Source organism: Labrus mixtus, chromosome 13, assembly GCF_963584025.1.
Source record: "Labrus mixtus chromosome 13, fLabMix1.1, whole genome shotgun sequence".
In the NCBI taxonomy this organism is placed as follows: Eukaryota; Metazoa; Chordata; class Actinopteri; order Labriformes; family Labridae; genus Labrus; species Labrus mixtus.
Window position 1 is genome coordinate 20,229,279 of NC_083624.1, and position 17,505 is coordinate 20,246,783.

Here is a 17,505-nt window from a genome sequence, read left to right on the forward strand (position 1 = left end):
CAGTTACAACATTTCAAAAACTGCCATTTCATAAATCACCTGTAATCTTTGTTCCAGCCTTGGCCTCCTGAGGAACACCAACTCCATATTCATTTTCTCCAATAATTCTGAAGTAATACATGGCTCCCTCCTGCAGGTCTTCCACTTTGTAAGAAAGCGTGTGGCAGTTGCTGGTCACAGACACCCAAGCCTTCTTACTGGCCTCACGTTTTTCAACATGATAGGCCTTCACAGCATCACCTCCATCATTCTCTGGAGCTTCCCAAGCGAGGGTTGCTGTATCCCTTGTCACTGCTGATACTTTAACATTAACAGGGGGTCCAGGAGAGTCAAGCACCTTGACAACCATTGGCAATGTTGCTTTTCCCAATGGGGATTCAATAGTAACACTGTATTCTCCAGAGTCATTTCTAGTTGACTTCTCAAGGGTCAGTGAAGTGTTAGATTTTGTTGATTCAATGGTTCCTCTGACCTTAAGATCAACACCCTCCTTGACCCATGTCACTGATGGTACAGGTTTTCCCTTGAATGGTACATTGAGAGTAAATGCTGTGCCATGCTTAACGATAAGCACTTTGTGCATCTCAATGTCAACATCAAATGATGGCTCTGCTGTTCTGTCCATTGCTGCAGCTGCATCTGAAAATAGGCTACGCACACTGCTGCCAACTTTGTTTATTGCCTTGACAGAGAATTCGTATTCTGCATCTGTCTTTAGTCCAGTAACAGTGAACTCCAAGCTCTTTGTAAGAGGGATAGCCTCAACCCATCTTGCAAGTTCTTCAGGTGATTCGGGTACCTCCTCTTCTTCCTCCTCTTCATATTCTTCCTCTTCGTCCTCAACCTCTGGCTCTGGTTTGCGAATGTAGTCTCTGTATTCTACACTGTATCCAAGGATGGGAGCACCACCATCATTTGTTGGTGGTTTCCAGACAATTGTTATGCTGTCCTCAGTTGAATTTACAATCTTTGGCTTTGTTGGGCGAGAGGAAACAACAAGAGGATCTAATGCTCTAAATGTTGCAGATCGTTCACTTGGAGGGCTCAAACCAGCAGCATTTTCAGCATAGACTCTGTAGTCATACTCACAACTCTTGCGCAGCTTTGTTGCCACAGTTGTACAGTCAACAACAAGATCCCTGTTCACACGGATCCACCGCATGCCTGTCTTCTCACGGCGTTCAATCACATATCCAATGATGGGGCTGCCTCCATCACTGACTGGCTTACACCAGGTGAGTGTCATTGAATCTCCAGTTATGACTGTGACATCAACACTAGTTGGTGCAGTGGCAAAAGTATACGGATCTGTGATTTTTACAGAATCACTTTCCAGAGACTCACCAGGACCATGCTTGTTAACAGCCAAAACTCTAAATATATATTCATTGCCCTTTAGTAGTCCAGTGACTTTGAAATATGTTTTTGTGAGATCTCCCTTTACCACTGTCCATGCCAAGCGGCTGGTCTCACGCTTCTCAACAACATAATGTGTGATGTCAGCACCACCAATTTCCTGAGGAGGACCCCATGACAGAGTGCATTCCTCAGCAGTGAGACCTGTGATCTGTAGCGGTCCTGCTGGAGGTCCTGGCTTATCTAAAATCACACAGTTTATTGGCATGGTAACTGTTCCACCAATATTCTGTAGAGTCAGGGCATACAGTCCAGAATCTCTTCTGATGCAATCCTTTACAACTACAGAAGTGCTTGTATCAGTTGAAACAATCTGGATTCTGGCTCTCAGCTCAATCTCTTTGCCATCCTTGGTCCAGGAAATGACAGGGGCAGGACGACCAGCAAGATCAGCATTTATCTTCAGAGATTCTCCTGCTTTTACAAGCACTGTTTCTCTGAACTTGACATCCATCATGATGCGTGGTGGATCTACATCAGCCTTGACAGTAATGGGGCCAGTGTTGTAAGATGGTTCACTGAATAATCCAGCTGCATTCTTTGCAATGACACGGAAGTCATACTGGCTGCTCTCTGTAAGGCCTGTCACATCATAGTGGGTCTCGGGCACATTGGTGAAGTTGCATCTTGTCCAGCGTCCTTCAGGAAGATCTCTGCGTTCAATGGTGTAGCCAGAAACCTTGGCTCCACCATCATACTCTGGTTTATCCCAAGACAATGAGACGGATGTTCTGGTAATTGCAGTGATCACAGGTGTTCCTGGAGGATCACATGGATCTCTGGCAGCTACACCTTCACAGGCCTTGCTGCATTTACCAATACCTGCAATATTTTCAGCATAGACACGGTATTCATATACCATTCCTTCCTCAATTGCGTTGACTTTGTATTCTGTATCTTTGATCATCCCTCTGTTCATCTTTGTCCAAAGAATGCTAGTACGCTCTTTCCTTTCAAGATGGTAGCCCAGAACAGGGCTACCACCGTCAATGACTGGCTCATTCCAAGTTACCAGCATGTAAGACTTGGTAGCCAACTTCACTATAGGGGTGGAAGGAGGTCCAGGTTGTTTGAAGTTGTACATTGCAGTGATACCAGATGAATCCAGATTTGCACTCTTTCCATACCGATTTACTGCACAGATACGGAATTGGTATTCTGCACCATGTGTCAGGCGGCCAGCCTTGAAAGATGTTCTGGCAACATTACTTGCTATCATCTGCCATTCTTGTGTGTTTGTGTCCCTCTTCTCAACAATATAGTTACTGATGGAGCAGCCACCATCGTAATCTGGTGGGGACCAGGACAGTGTGATGCTGTCTGAAGTCACAGCATCCACCTTAATGCCTTTAGGTGGACCTGGTTTGTCAAGGACAACAACTCCAATATCCGCATTGGCAGTTCCTGCTGTGTTGGCCAAGGTTATCTCGTACTTTCCAACATGTTCTCTGGTAGCCTCTTTGATAATGATTTTGGAAGCGGTTGCTGTGTTCAGGATGGTCACTGATGATGTTTGCTTTAACGGAAGTCCATCCTTTTTCCAGGATACGACAGGCTTGGGCCTGCCTCTTACTGGTACCTCCAAGGTAAGGTCTTTGCCAGACTTCACACTGTATGTGTTAAACAGCAAATTGATAGATGGTTCAATTGCAACATCCTTTGCAACCACAGGCAAGCCAAGCTCCTTTGGCTCACTCTTTCCCTTCTCATTTATTGCAATAACTCTAAACAAATAGGCTTCATTAGGAGTAAGATTTGGAATAGTTGCTTCAGGCACTTTGACTGTGCATGCTGTGCCCCATTTATCTCCACTCTTAGGCTTGAATTCTACATTGTAACACATAACTTTGCTTCCACCATCATGAGCAGGTTTGGCCCATGCTAGTGACACGCTGGTCTTTGTCAAATCTACGAGGGTAACCTTGCTTGGTGGCAGGGGTACTTCAGACACTTTGACTTCTTTGGTTTCAACCATCTGTCCTTGGCCATATTCATTAACAGCACAGACTCTGAAGTAGAAAATTCCACCCTCAGGTAACTCTTCAATCTTGAATGAGTTGGCTGTGCAGTTGCTGGTGACAGTAGTATAGGCCTTCCTAACAGACTCTCTCTTTTCTACAATGTAGTTTGTGATTTTTGAACCCCCATCAGTAAGTGGAGAATCCCAGGCAAGAGTTACTGAATCCTTCTTAAGCTCCTTCACGGCAAAGTTTTGTGGTGCACTTGGTGTATCCAAAATTCTTACTGCAACGATAGCAGTTTTTTCGCCACTGCTATTCTCCAGTGTAAGTGAGTATTTCCCACTATCAAAGCGGTTAACATTGTCAATAACAATCATAGTGTATGAACTAGTTGTGTCAATAGAAGCCCGGTCTGTGAGAGTACCCTCAACCTTTTCCCATTTCACAGCAGGTTGAGGTCTTCCTCTGATGGTGACAAACAGACGAAGCGTTCCACCAGCACGGACAGAAACCACTTTTCTGAGATCAGCATCAAGCTCAATCTCTGGTGCTTCTGCCCTGTCAGAAGTTACCACAGTGCCATGGATATCAGCAGCCTCTCCCACTCCCTCAGAATTAATAGCGCAGACACGGAATTGGTACTCTCCACCCTCCTTCAGGTCTGGGATAGTAAGTTTTGTGGCTTGAGTGCCTGTGGGTGGAGTGCACATGTTCCATTCTTTTTCTACTGGTGCCTCTACTGCTGGTGCTACTTCTGCCTCCTCTGTTGATTCAGGTACTGGAGTATACTCTCTCATTTCAACAATGTAGCCTTTAATATAGGCACCACCATCAAATTCAGGTTTTCCCCAGGACAGAGACACAGAAGATTTTGTGTAATCTGTAACCTTGGGATGGTGTGGAGGACCAGGTGGTGTTGTGGCATCACAAGCTCTGTTCAATAGAGACAGTTCACTAAGGTCTCCCATTCCAGCCTCATTCTCAGCTGCAACACGGAACTCATAGAAGTGATCTGTCAACAGACCTGTGACCTTGAAGTGGGTGTCAGTCAGCTTTTGTCTGTTGCATTTTGTCCACCTCACACTATCTTTGTCACGTTTTTCAAGGTGGTAGCCTTCAATGTCCGCACCACCAGTCTGTTCTGGAGGGGTCCATGACAGAATCATTGACTCTTTTGTGATCTGACTTGCCTCTGGAGTTCCAGGAGCAGTAGGTGGTTTGTAAGGATTTTGTGCAATGATGGGTTCACTCTCAAGATTATCACCAACACCATACTTGTTGACCGCCCTGACTCTGAAAATGTATTCATTTCCAGAGAGCAAATTTGTCAGTTTATAATACAATGTCTTTACATTTGCTGCCGCCACTGTCCATGACAGCCTGCTTGTCTCTCTCTTCTCCAAGATATAGTGAGAGATGCTAGCCCCACCATCCAGGGATGGCTCAGACCAGGAAAGGGTGCACCTGTCAGACATGACTCCTGTTATATTCATGGGTCCAGTGGGTGGACCTGGTTTATCAAGGACTCTGACAGTAATAGGGAAGGTCTTCGTACCCCCTAGATTTTTTAGGACAAGGTCATAGTGGCCAGCATCGAGCTTGGTAACATCCTTAATGTTTAAGGTTGCACGTTTCTGTGTAGTTCTCACTTCAATACGTAGGGCTTTGTCCATTTCCTGGCCGTCTTTAAGCCAGACAACATCAGGAATTGGTTTTCCATAAATGTCTGCATCAAGAAGCAAATGTTCTCCAGCATTGACAACTATGACATCCTTGTATTTTGGGTCCATTGAAGCCCTTGGTGGTTCAATTTCATCAGTAGCCGTAATAGGTCCGGAGCTGTCGGATGGCTCACTGAACACTCCAGCTGCATTTCTTGCAATTACTCTGAATTCATATTGCTCATTCTCGGTAAGACCAGTGACAGTATACTCAGTCTCAATTATATTAGTGAAGTTAGCTCTTACCCAACGCCCATCAGGGGAGGAAAGATCTTTCCTTTCCACTATATATCCATTAACTTTGCTGCCACCATCATACTCAGGCTTGGTCCACTGAATCTTGATAAGGTTCTTAGAAATAGATACAGCTTCGGGAGCACCAGGGGGATCACATGGGTCACGAGCAACAAATGACTCAGAGACTTTACTGCATCTTCCGATTCCAACAATATTCTCCCCACAGACTCTGAATTCATATCCAATACCCTCCTCAAGATTGCAGATCTTGAACTGAGTATCAGTGATAAGAGTTTTGTTCAGTTTGTTCCACAGTATACTGCTTCTCTCCTTGCTTTCCAGATGGTAACCAATAACTGCACTTCCGCCATCAATGACTGGCTCATTCCATTCAATGATCATCATTTCCTTTGTTGCCGATTTGACACGTGGTGTTCCTGGAGGCCCTGGGGGTTTGTATGGATATTGCACAACAATGGCTTTGGAGTCCAGTGATGCACCCTTTCCATATCTGTTCTCAGCTATGATTCTGAACTGGTACTCTGCACCAGTCTTAAGTTTGGTGACCTTGAAAGCTGTTCTAGCAAGCTGTGTTGTGACAGACTGCCATGTTGTAGTGGTGGTGTCTCTTTTCTCAACTATATAGTTCTTTACCTGGCATCCACCTGTGTACTCAGGTGGATCCCATGAAAGATGAACAAAGGTGTTGCTCACTTCAACAACCTTGACTGGACCCGTTGGTGGACCAGGCTTGTCAAGGATAATGACAGTTACATCCTCTGTGATTGTGCCCACAGTATTGGTTGCTGAAATAGAGTATTTTCCAAAGTCCTCCTTGCACGCCTCAGTAATTTGAATTCCAGTTGTGGATGGAGTGCTCACTACATTTACCCTTGATGTTACTTTCAGAGACTGACCATCTTTTGCCCAGGTGACTCTAGGTTTTGGTCTACCAATGACAGGGAACTCTAACTTAAGATCTTTTCCAGCTAATACACTGTAAGTTTTGAATTGCATCTTAATGCTTGGTTCCATTGTCATGTCACTGGCAACAACTGGTGCAGCAAGGGCCTTTGGTTCACTCTTACCCTTCTCATTGTAAGCAATGATTCGGAATAGGTATTCTGTTCCAGATGTGAGGCCTGTGGCAGTGCCGTCACATGTCTTTGTATTTGTTGCAACTCCCCACTTATCTGTACCCTTTGGCTGCATCTCTATTAGGTAACCACCAATTCTACTGCCTCCATCATGCTCAGGTTTCTGCCAAGCCAATGAGACACTGGCCTTGGTAACATCAGTGAGGTAAACATTCCCAACAGGCATTGGTACCTCAGAAGCCTTGGAAGCTGTCTTTGTTTCAACAGCCTGGCCAATTCCATAATCATTCTCAGCCATGACTCTGAAATAATACATGGCACCTTCAACCAAGTTCTCAACTTTGAATGTTGTTTTAGTGCATTTAGTGGACACATTTGCATATGCCTTTCTGGTTGATTCCCGTTTGTCAATGACATAGTTCTTTATTTTAGAACCTCCATCAATTAGTGGGGCATCCCACACCAGAGTGACACAGTCCCTTTTGATTTCTTTAACCACAAGGTTCTGTGGGGCCCCGGGTGTATCCAGGACTTTAACAGCAACAACCTCAGACACAGAGCCACTGCTGTTTGTAAGGCTTAGGGTGTATTTCCCTGAATCACCCCTGTCACACGAGTCAATAGACAGCTGTGTGAAATTGAGAGCTTTCTCAACCACCACCTTTTCAGTCATGTCTCCCTCATCCTTAGTCCACTTAATCTCAGGTGTTGGCCTGCCTTTGAATGGAATATTGATTCTAGCTGATCCACCAGCTTTAACAATTATGCCCTTCCTCAGCTCAGAGTCAAGCTGGATCTGTGGCGGGTCCACCCTTTCTTCTGGCTTAGCTGTTCCAGAAGGAGCTGCTGGTTCACCAACACCCAGTTTGTTCAGAGCACAAACCTGGATCTTGTACTCCTGACCTTCAGTAAGTTTTGTAATCTCATATTTGTTGACACGCAGGCCAGTTGGGGGGGTTGCCATGGTCCATTCCTCCTCCTCAGCCTTGCAGACTTCAACAATGTAGCCTTGAATGGCACTGCCACCATCAAACAGAGGCTTACCCCATGACACTGTAATAGAACTCTTTGTGGAGTCAATCACATTTACATATGCTGGGGCACCAGATTTGTACTTGGGATCACAGGCCTTGAAGTATGAACTTGGAAGGCTTGGCTCTCCCGCTCCAACTACATTCTCAGCAATCACTCTGAACTCATATTCATGGTCCTTGGTAAGACTTGTAGCTCTAAAGGAGAGATCTGTTACTTTTTGCCTGTTGCATCTGGTCCATTTGATTCCACTTCTATCCTTCTTCTCAATTATGTAATTGGTAATCTCACAGCCGCCATCATTCTCAGGGCCAGACCAAGTGATGGTCATGCCATCATGGGCAATATTGGATACATCTTCAATGTGAGGTTGACCAGGGGGAACAAATGGAGTCTTCATAATCACTCCACCAGACTCCAGTGGCTCACTGACACCATAACTGTTCACTGCCATGACACGGAACATGTACTCATTGCCTTCCAGTAATTTTGTGACTTTGTAGCATGTGTTGTCACAGCTGTTGGAAACAATAGTCCAAGCTAGACGGCTAGTCTCTCTTCTTTCAATGATATAATGAGTAATAGGACTACCTCCATCATGCAGAGGTGCACGCCATACCAGTGTGCATCTGTCTTCAGCCACTCCTGCAATACGGAGGGGTCCTTCACATGGGCTAGGCCTGTCCAGAACCAAGACCTTGAATGGAACAGATTCACTACCAGCCTCATTTGTTAGCTGCAAAGTATATGTTCCACCATCAATTCTTACACAGTCCTTGATGACAATCATTGCATGGTTTTCTGTGTTTTTGATCTCTAGTCTGAGTGTATTCTCAATTGGTTTTTCATCTTTGAACCACTGGATCATGGGCAGTGGCTTGCCTCTGACATCAGCATCTAGCTTAAATGTTTCTCTAGCATTTATGATAATGGTCTTTGTGAAAGCAGGGTCAATGGAGAATTTGGGTGCTTCCAACTCATCACTTGCAGTTATTGGTCCACTGTTGTAAGATGGCTTACTTACAGTTCCAACAGCATTTTTAGCAATGACTCTGAAGTCATACTGGGCATTTTCAGTCAGACCAGTGACAGTGAACTGTGTTTCAATGACATTTGTGAAGTTTGCCCTTACCCACCTGCCCTCTGGCAGATCACGCTTCTCCACAGTATAGCCAGTTATATTACTGCCACCATCATACTCTGGTTTAGTCCATTGAATGACAATGGTGTCTTTGGTCACATGGATGGCTTCTGGTGTACCAGGAGAGTCACATGGGTCACGGGCAAAGCAGCCCTCTGAGACTTTACTGCACCTGCCTATACCAACAATATTTTCAGCATAGACCCTATATTCATACTCTATACCCTCCTCCAAGGGATGACTCTTGAAACTATTCCCATGAATAAGTGTCTTGTTGATCTTGACCCAGAGAATACTATTCCTCTCTTTCCTTTCAAGATGGTAGCCGAGAACAGGGCTGCCTCCATCTGCGACAGGCTCATGCCACTCCACTATCTGGTGGTCCCTAGAGAGCGAAGAAATGAAAGGAGTGCCTGGTGGGCCTGGCTCTCTGTATGGGTACTGAGCAACTACAACAGATGAATCCAGACCATGACTCTTTCCATAACGGTTCTGGGCAATTATCCTGAACTGGTACTCAGCTCCAGTCTTCAGTCTAGGCACTTTAATGGTAGTTCTGGCACAGTTGATGCTTACATTTTCCCATGTTGACGTAGTAGTATCTCTCTTTTGTACAATATAGTTTGAAATCTGGCAGCCCCCATTATGCTTTGGTGGATCCCATGAAATAGTGACGCTCTGTGTTGTGATTTCATCGAACCTTACAGGCCCTGAAGGAGGGCCAGGCTTGTCAAGCACAATGATCTCTACAGTTGTGTCCTTCTTTCCTGCTGAGTTTGCAGCATTTATACTGTACATTCCACCATCATCCCCTGCTGCCTCTTTAATGCTCAGTGTTGTATGTGTTGGTGTGTTGACAATGTTGACTCTGGTCGTGAACTTAAGTGAAGCACCATCTTTAGACCATGTGACAGTCGGTTTAGGGCGTCCAAAGATAGGAATGTCAACATTTAGGTCTTTACCCACATGGACACTGTAGCTGCTAAAACCTGGTCGAACTTCCGGCTCAAAGACTAAGTCCTTGGTCATGACTGGACCAGCAAGGACTTTGGGGTCACTCTTGCCCTTATCATTGATTGCAGTAACTCTAAACAGATACTCCTCTCCTGGGTTCAGATTGGAAACAGTGGCCTCCATTGTCTTAAATGTGTTCACACCAGACCACTTGTCAGTACCCTTAAGCTGCACCTCGAGCAGGTACTGCATAACTCTGCTACCACCATCATACTCTGGCCTCTCCCAAGCCAATGAGATACTTGTTTTGGTTTGGTCTTTAACAATCAAGCTCCTTGGCGACTGGGGCACCTCTGAGACCTTTAGAGGATCAATAGTTGCCACAGGCAGGCCAACACCATGAGCATTCTCAGCAAGGACACGGAAGTAGTAACTGCAACCCTCCTGGAGTGGCTCTATTTTCCATGATAGAGCATGACAATTTGTGACAACTGCTGCATATGTTTTGCGCGTGCTCTCCCGCTTTTCAACAATGTAGTTCTTGATCTTGGACCCACCATCCAAAAGAGGTGGTTCCCATGCCAGAGTCACGGACTGGTTAGTAATTTCTTTTACTTTCAGGTTAACAGGGGCACTAGGTGTGTCGAGGACACGGACAACAACAAATGCAGATTTGGTTCCACTGGAGTTCTCTATAGTGAGATTATATTTTCCACTGTCATTCCTGCTCACTTTGTCAATTACAAGGGATGTGTAACTGCTGGTCGACTCAACCTGAGCAGTCTCTTTTAGTGCAGCTTCATCTTTGTCCCATTTGACAGTAGGAATGGGCCTTCCTTTGATTGGAATGAAAAGTCTAAGAGAAGCACCAGATTTAATGGTCACAATTTTCCTCAGTTCTGGGTCAATGTCAAGGTCTGGCTCTTCTGCCCTGTCTTGTACGATAACAGCTCCAGAGACATCAGCATGGTCACCAACTCCAACTTTGTTGATAGCAAATATTCTGAACTTGTAAGCCTGGTTTTCCTTCAGGTTTGCAACCTCAAACTTGGTCTTCTTAACACCTGTTGGTGGTGTGCACATCATCCACTCCTCAGCAGGTGCCCCTGTGGCAGCTGCTTCTGCAGCTGGGGCTTCAGCAGGGATCTCAGCTGGCTCTGCTGCCTCAGTAGTAATGCAACACTCAACAATATATCCTTGAATCTCACAGCCTCCATCACAGACAGGCCTGCCCCATGATAGATATACTGATGTTTTTGTTGTATCAGTAACCCGTGGATTATGTGGTGGGCCAGGACTGAAGATGGGATCAAGAGCTTTAAAGAATACAGTTGGGGAGCTTGGCTCACCAACACCGACAGCATTTTCAGCTGCAACTCTGAACTCATAATTATGGTTTTCCAGGAGTCCGGTCACCTTAAAAGACAAGTCAGTGACTGTTTTCCTGTTGCATCTGGTCCATCTTACACCTTCTTTGTCATGTTTCTCAATTATGTATCCAGTTATAAGACTGCCTCCATCTTCTGAGGGAGCCTCCCAGGTAAGCATCATTGAATCCTTTTTAATTTCTGAAACTTCCAAACTTTTCGGTGTGCCAGGAGGCATATATGGATCTTTGATTGTGACTGCAGTAGACTCAAGGGGTGTGCCCACTCCAAAGTGGTTGACAGCACGCACTCTAAAGATGTACTCATTTCCTTCCAGGAGCTTTGTGACCTTTAAGCAAATATTTTTCACTTTCGAATCAACAACAGTCCAGACTAGTCTGCTTGTCTCTCTCCTCTCCACAATGTAGTGAGATATCTTGCTGCCACCATCTTGAAGTGGTGGTTTCCACGCAAGACAGCAACGGTCTAAATTTATTCCTGTCACAACAAGAGGTCCCTGTGGTTCTCCAGGTTTATCTAGAACAACCACGTTGACTTGTACAGCCTTTTCTCCTCCTGGATTTTTTAATAGCAGGGTGTATTGGCCTCCATCAGACAGTTTAGCTTCCTTGACAGATATATAAGCTCTGGTGGGTGTATTCTTAATCTCTCTATGAATAGTGTTGCCTAGTTCCTGCTCTCCCTTCATCCAGTGGATAGAGGGCAATGGTTTGCCATGGACATCTGCATCAATCTTGAAGTTGTCTCCAGCATTAACTACAATGTTTTGTGTGTATTCTGGGTCAATGCTGAGACGTGGTGGTTCAATCTCATCCCTGGCAGTGATAGGACCTGTGCTGTAAGAGGGGATACTGAAAACACCAGCAGCATTTCTGGCGATTACACGGAACTCATATTGATTGTCCTGTACAAGTCCTGTTGCAACATATTCTGTCTCAATGACGTTAGTAAAGTTAGCCTTTAGCCAACGACCTTCAGGAAGCTCTTTCTTTTCCACAATATAGCCTGTTACCTTTGCACCACCATCATACTCAGGCTTGGTCCAAACAATGGTCACAGAATCTTTAGCGATTTTAGTTGCTTCCGGGGTGCCGGGAGGATCACAAGGATCTCTTGCAATAGTTCCCTCTGACACTTTGCTCACTTTGCCTACTCCAACAATGTTTTCAGCATAAACTCTGTATTCATACTCCATTCCTGGCTCAAGACCAGTGGTCTTGAAGGTTTGTTCAGTAATTAGAGATTTGTTAAGTTTAACCCACATTATACTGTTTCTCTCCTTGCGTTCAAGATGATAGCCACAAATTGTGCTTCCACCATCAATCACAGGTTCATTCCAAGCAATCACCATGCTGTCCTTGGCACAGGCTGCAATGGATGGTGTACCCGGGGGTCCTGGCAGCTTGTAAGGGTATTGAGCTGTAATACACTCTGAAAGAAGAGCTGGACCTTTTCCATATCTGTTTTCTGCAGTGATTCTAAACTGATACTCAGAGCCAGTCTTCAATCTGCCTGCCTTGATTTTGGTCCTAGCAAGGTTGGCAGACACAATCATCCAAGTAGTTGTGGATGTGTCTCTCTTTTCCACAATGTAATTTTTAATGGTACAACCACCATCATATTCTGGTGGGTTCCAGGAGATAGTGACACTGTCAGAAGTGACCTCTTCAACTTTAATTGGGCCACCTGGCTGACCAGGTTTGTCAAGAACAACAATGCCAATGTCTGCTGTTGTCTCTCCTGCTGTGTTGGTAAGAGTAATATGGTACTTTCCAACATCATCTTTAGTGGCCTCTTTTATTTTGAGGTTCAGCATTGTGTCAGTTGCACCAAAGTTTACTCTGGTAGTTCTCTTCAGAGGCTGGCCATCTTTTATCCAGGAGACAGCTGCTTTTGGGCGTGCCACATATGGAACGTCCACTGTCAGATCTTCTCCTGCCAACACACTGAACGTGTTAAACAACATTTTTGCAACAGGTGCAATCACAAGATCTTTTACAATCACTGGCACACCAATTTGACGTGGGTCACTTGTTCCCTTTTCATTTCTTGCTGCTACACGGAACATGTATTCTTCCCCTGCATTGAGTCCACTTATAGTAGCTTCTGTTTCTTTTACAATCACTGCTTGGGTCCACTTATCAACTCCCTTTGGCTGGATCTCAACAACATAACAGCCTACTCTGCTGCCACCATCATGCACTGGCTTCTCCCAGCAGAGAGTGACACTGTTTTTGGTAACGTCCTTGAGAGTGATTTTGCCAGGTGGCTGTGGTTTCTCTGACACTTTAACTGACTCACCAGTTTCAATGGGCAATCCAATGCCATATTCATTCTCAGCTAGAACTCTGAAGTAATAATTGCATCCTTCAAGGAGCTGGTCAACTGTGAAGGTGGTATGATGGCACATAGCACTGACTGTGGCATAAGCTTTTCTTGTAGACTCACGTTTTTCAACTAAAAAGTTTTTAATCTTTACTCCTCCATCATTCACTGGTGGATCCCAAGTCAGTGTCACAGTTTCATTAGTTACAGCAGTTATCTTCAGATTTTGTGGGGCACTTGGTGTATCAAGCACCCTGACTTGGACTGTAACTGTCTTGGAGCCGGAGCTATTTTCCACTGTAAGATTATACTTTCCACTGTCAAATCTGTTTACATTCTCAATTACAAGTGATGTGTAAGAAGTTGTGCTGTCAATGGTTGCCCTTTCAATAGACTCCCCTTCTCCTTTGGTCCATTTAGCCTGAGGAGCCGGTCTGCCTCTGATAGGCACAAACAGTCTTAGAGAGCAGCATGCTCTAAGACTGATTAACTTGCGGAGCTCAGCATCCAAATCAATCTCTGGGGGGAGAAGCCTGTCCTCTGCTTTAGGATTACCAGGTACAGATGCTACATCTCCAACTCCTTCACTGTTGACAGCAGAGATGTTAATCTTGTACTCCTGATTTTCCTTCAGATTAATAATAGTGAATGACGTGGCAAGGAGGCCTTCTTTGGGTGTTGCTATGGTCCATTCCTCCTCTTCCTCCTTTTCAGATGGAGTACAGGTCTCCACAATGTAGCCTGTGATGTCAGAGCCACCGTCATATACAGGTTTGTTCCAGGCAACAGTAATTGAGGATTTGGTTGTGTCCAAGATGCGGGGGTTGCATGGAGCCCCAGGCTTGTATAATGCATCGCTGGCCTTGTAGAATGGACTCGAGGCACTGTGTGCACTCACTCCGGCAGCATTCTCTGCAATTATTCTGAATTTATATTCATGTGAAACAACAAGACCTGTTGCCTTGAATTGTAGATCTTTGACTTTCCTTTTGTTGCATTTTACCCAGCTGAGGCCAATTCTGTCTTTTCTTTGAATATTGTAGTTGGTGATGGGTGTTCCACCATCACTCTTAGGTGCTTGCCACATAACAACCATTGAGTCTTTAGTGATAGCTGTCACCTCAGGATTCTCAGGTGGATCTGGGACTGTGTATGGGTTGTCTGCAATAGTTGGTTCTGAATCAAGAGATTCACCAATTCCATACTTGTTTACTGCCATAACTCTGAAAATGTATTCGTTTCCCTTAAGCAGCTGGGTCACCTTATGCTGTGTAACCTGCAGGTCTGAAACCACATTTGTCCAAACCAATCTGCTTGACTCCCGCTTTTCAATTACATATCCTTCAATCTTGGCACCTCCATCATCTGCAGGTGGAGCCCAGGTTAGCATGCAATTATCAGCTGTAACATGAGAAACCTGAAGAGGGCCAACTGGTGGTCCAGGCCTGTCTAGCACTTTAACATTGAAGATGTGCTTAGCAAATCCACCAACATTAGTGGCAGTCAAAACTAATTCTCCTCCATCTGATCTGACAGAGTCCTTGTTGGTCAGGATGGTTGTCAGTTCTGTGAACCTAACTTCCAGTTTCAGTGTGTTCTCAATTTCCTTTCCATTCTTGGTCCAAACCATAGATGGAGTTGGTTGTCCAGCAATGTCAGCATCAAGTTTAAATGACTCTCCTGCCTTCAGTAAAACAACATCCTTGAAGATTGCATCTACCATTATGCGTGGCTCAATAATGTCATCTTTGCAGGTAATTGGGTCTGAGGGATCTGAGGGCACACTTACTGCACCTGCTGAGTTCCTGGCTATGACACGGAATTCATAAGCAGCATCTTGAGTCAGTCCACTTACAGTGAATGTTGTGTCAATGATGTTGGTGAAGTTGGCTCTCATCCAGCGCCCAGTAGGTAATTCTTTCTTCTCCACTGTGTAGCCAGTGATTTTGAAGCCACCATCATACTCGGGCTTTGTCCACTGAATAGTAATTACATTCTTGTTGACAAATATTGGCACTGGTTGACCTGGTGGGTCAACAGGATCCAAGGCCAGTATTGCTTCTGAGGACTTGCTGGGCTTGCCAACTCCAGCCATGTTTTCAGCCATGACACGGAACTCATAGGCCACTCCATCTTCAAGACCTGTGGATTTAAAGAGGTTTCCTTTCACAAGACCCTTGCTGATTTTATTCCACACGATGCTGCTTCTTTCTTTCCTTTCAACATGATAACCAATGACTTCATTTCCACCATCAGCGACAGGTTCATTCCAGCCAACTGTTATTGAATCCTTGGTAAAGGCAACAACACCAGGGGTACCAGGAGGCCCAGGGACCTTAAATGGATAGGCAGCCACCACTGCCTCTGAGGTTATGGCTGGTCCAACGCCATATCTGTTCTTAGCCTTTACTCTGAACTGGTATTCTGATCCTGTGGTTAAACGGATAGCTTTGAACATGGTACGAATGACGGTTGAAGACAGCTCTATCCATGTTTGGGAAGTTGTGTCTCTGATTTCAACCACATAATTGTTTATTGGCACTCCTCCATCATTATCGGGAGTGTCCCATGCAAAGATGCAATATGTTCGAGATATCTCCACAATCTTAACTGGTCCTTTTGGTGGCCCAGGTACATCATGTACTTTGACAATGATGTTGTCAGTCACTGAACCAACAATGTTCTTCCCTGTCATGGTGTAAACACCACCATCTGCTCTGGTGCATTCATTTATGCTGAGGGTAACGGTAGCAGCAGTAGTTTCCACATTGGTTCTCTGAGTGAGTTTTAAGGCTGCGCCGTCCTTCTGCCAGGAGACAGATGGTCTAGGACGTCCCATAACTGGAATTTCAACCTTGATGTCATCTCCAGCCTTGGCAATAACAGTTTTCTGACACACACCACGAAGATCAAACTCAGGCAGGGAAGTACAGTCCTTGACAGCGATTAGTTTGCTGTCACGTGGGGCACTTCTACCAGAGTGATTTACAGCCATTACACGGAAAATGTACTCCTCATTCTCATTCAGATTCTTCACTGTGAAATCCATGGTCTTAACTGTTGTTACATGTGCCCACTGATCAGTTCCTTTCTTCTGGGCTTCAAGGACATATCCGGTAATCCTGCTTCCACCATCATGCTTGGGTTTAGTCCAAGCCAAGCTCACAGAATTCTTTGTGATATCAGTGGGAATTATACTCTCTGGAGGAGTTGGGGCCTGGGATGCACGAATGGGGTCAGCAGTTTCAACCGCCTCACCAATGCCATACTCATTCTCAGCAGACACTCTGAAGTAGTATTCACAGCCTTCACCAAGCTCTGCAATCCTGACTGAAGTGGTGGGGCAATTTGTAATAGCAGTGGCAAAAGCTTTGCGTGTTGATTCTCTCTTCTGAATGACATAGTTTGTGATCTTGGCTCCACCATCAATGAGCGGCATCTCCCACTGAAGAATGATGCTATCCTTGTCAATCTTGACTGGTTTTAGGTTAAGTGGAGGTCCAGGTGAATCTAAAACTCTCACATGTATATCAGCACTCTTCTTTCCAGCAGTGTTTTCAAGGGTAAGCTCATATTTGCCTGCATCAATTCTTGAACTCTCTGGGATAATCAGCATTGTAAAAGACTCAGTACTGTCAATGACTGCACGTGGGACAGGGCCACCTTCTTTGGTCCAGCTGACTGTTGGTGCAGGACGTCCCTTGATAGGGACAAAGAGGCGAATGGAGCAGCCAGCCCTTACAACAAGGGTTCTTCTCAGCTCAATATCTAGCTCCAAATCAGGTTCGGCTGCACGCTCAACAATCTCAACCAGCTCCTGAGTTTCAGCAGGTTCACCTGCCCCCTTAGCATTCACAGCACTAATTCTGAAGTAGTATTTTGCCCCATTTTCTAGATTGGGAACTACAAACTCTGTGATTCTTAGTGGTGATGAAGGAGTGTCCTTCACCCATTCTTCTGTTCCTTCTTTCTTGTGCTCAATCACATACCCAGTGACTTCAAGCCCACCATTGTCAAGAGGCTTTCCCCAGTTCAGAGTGGCAGTGGTTTTGGTCGTGTCTGTGGCTCTTGGATTGACTGGAGGCCCAGGTACATCTGTCAGACATATAAAAGTGGTTAGCTCTTTGGTAAATATACATTCTGATCAAAAATAGAATTTAATTTCAAGCAATATAACATCAAATTAATACATTTTGGATATGTCCCTACTGTGGCTTTGAACAAGTAAAAAAC

At 45.0% G+C, this 17,505-nt stretch overlaps 1 protein-coding gene across 1 annotated transcript in view; it reads right to left on the bottom strand.

Annotated features, from left to right (window-relative positions):
* The window catches only part of LOC132987190 (titin-like), a 169,636-nt gene that overhangs the window by 26,090 nt on the left and 126,041 nt on the right, over positions 1-17,505 (bottom strand). The window contains exon 212 of the mRNA XM_061054087.1: positions 40-17,367. Within this exon, the coding sequence (XP_060910070.1) occupies positions 40-17,367 (17,328 nt within the window). The remainder of the gene's footprint in view (positions 1-39; positions 17,368-17,505) is intronic.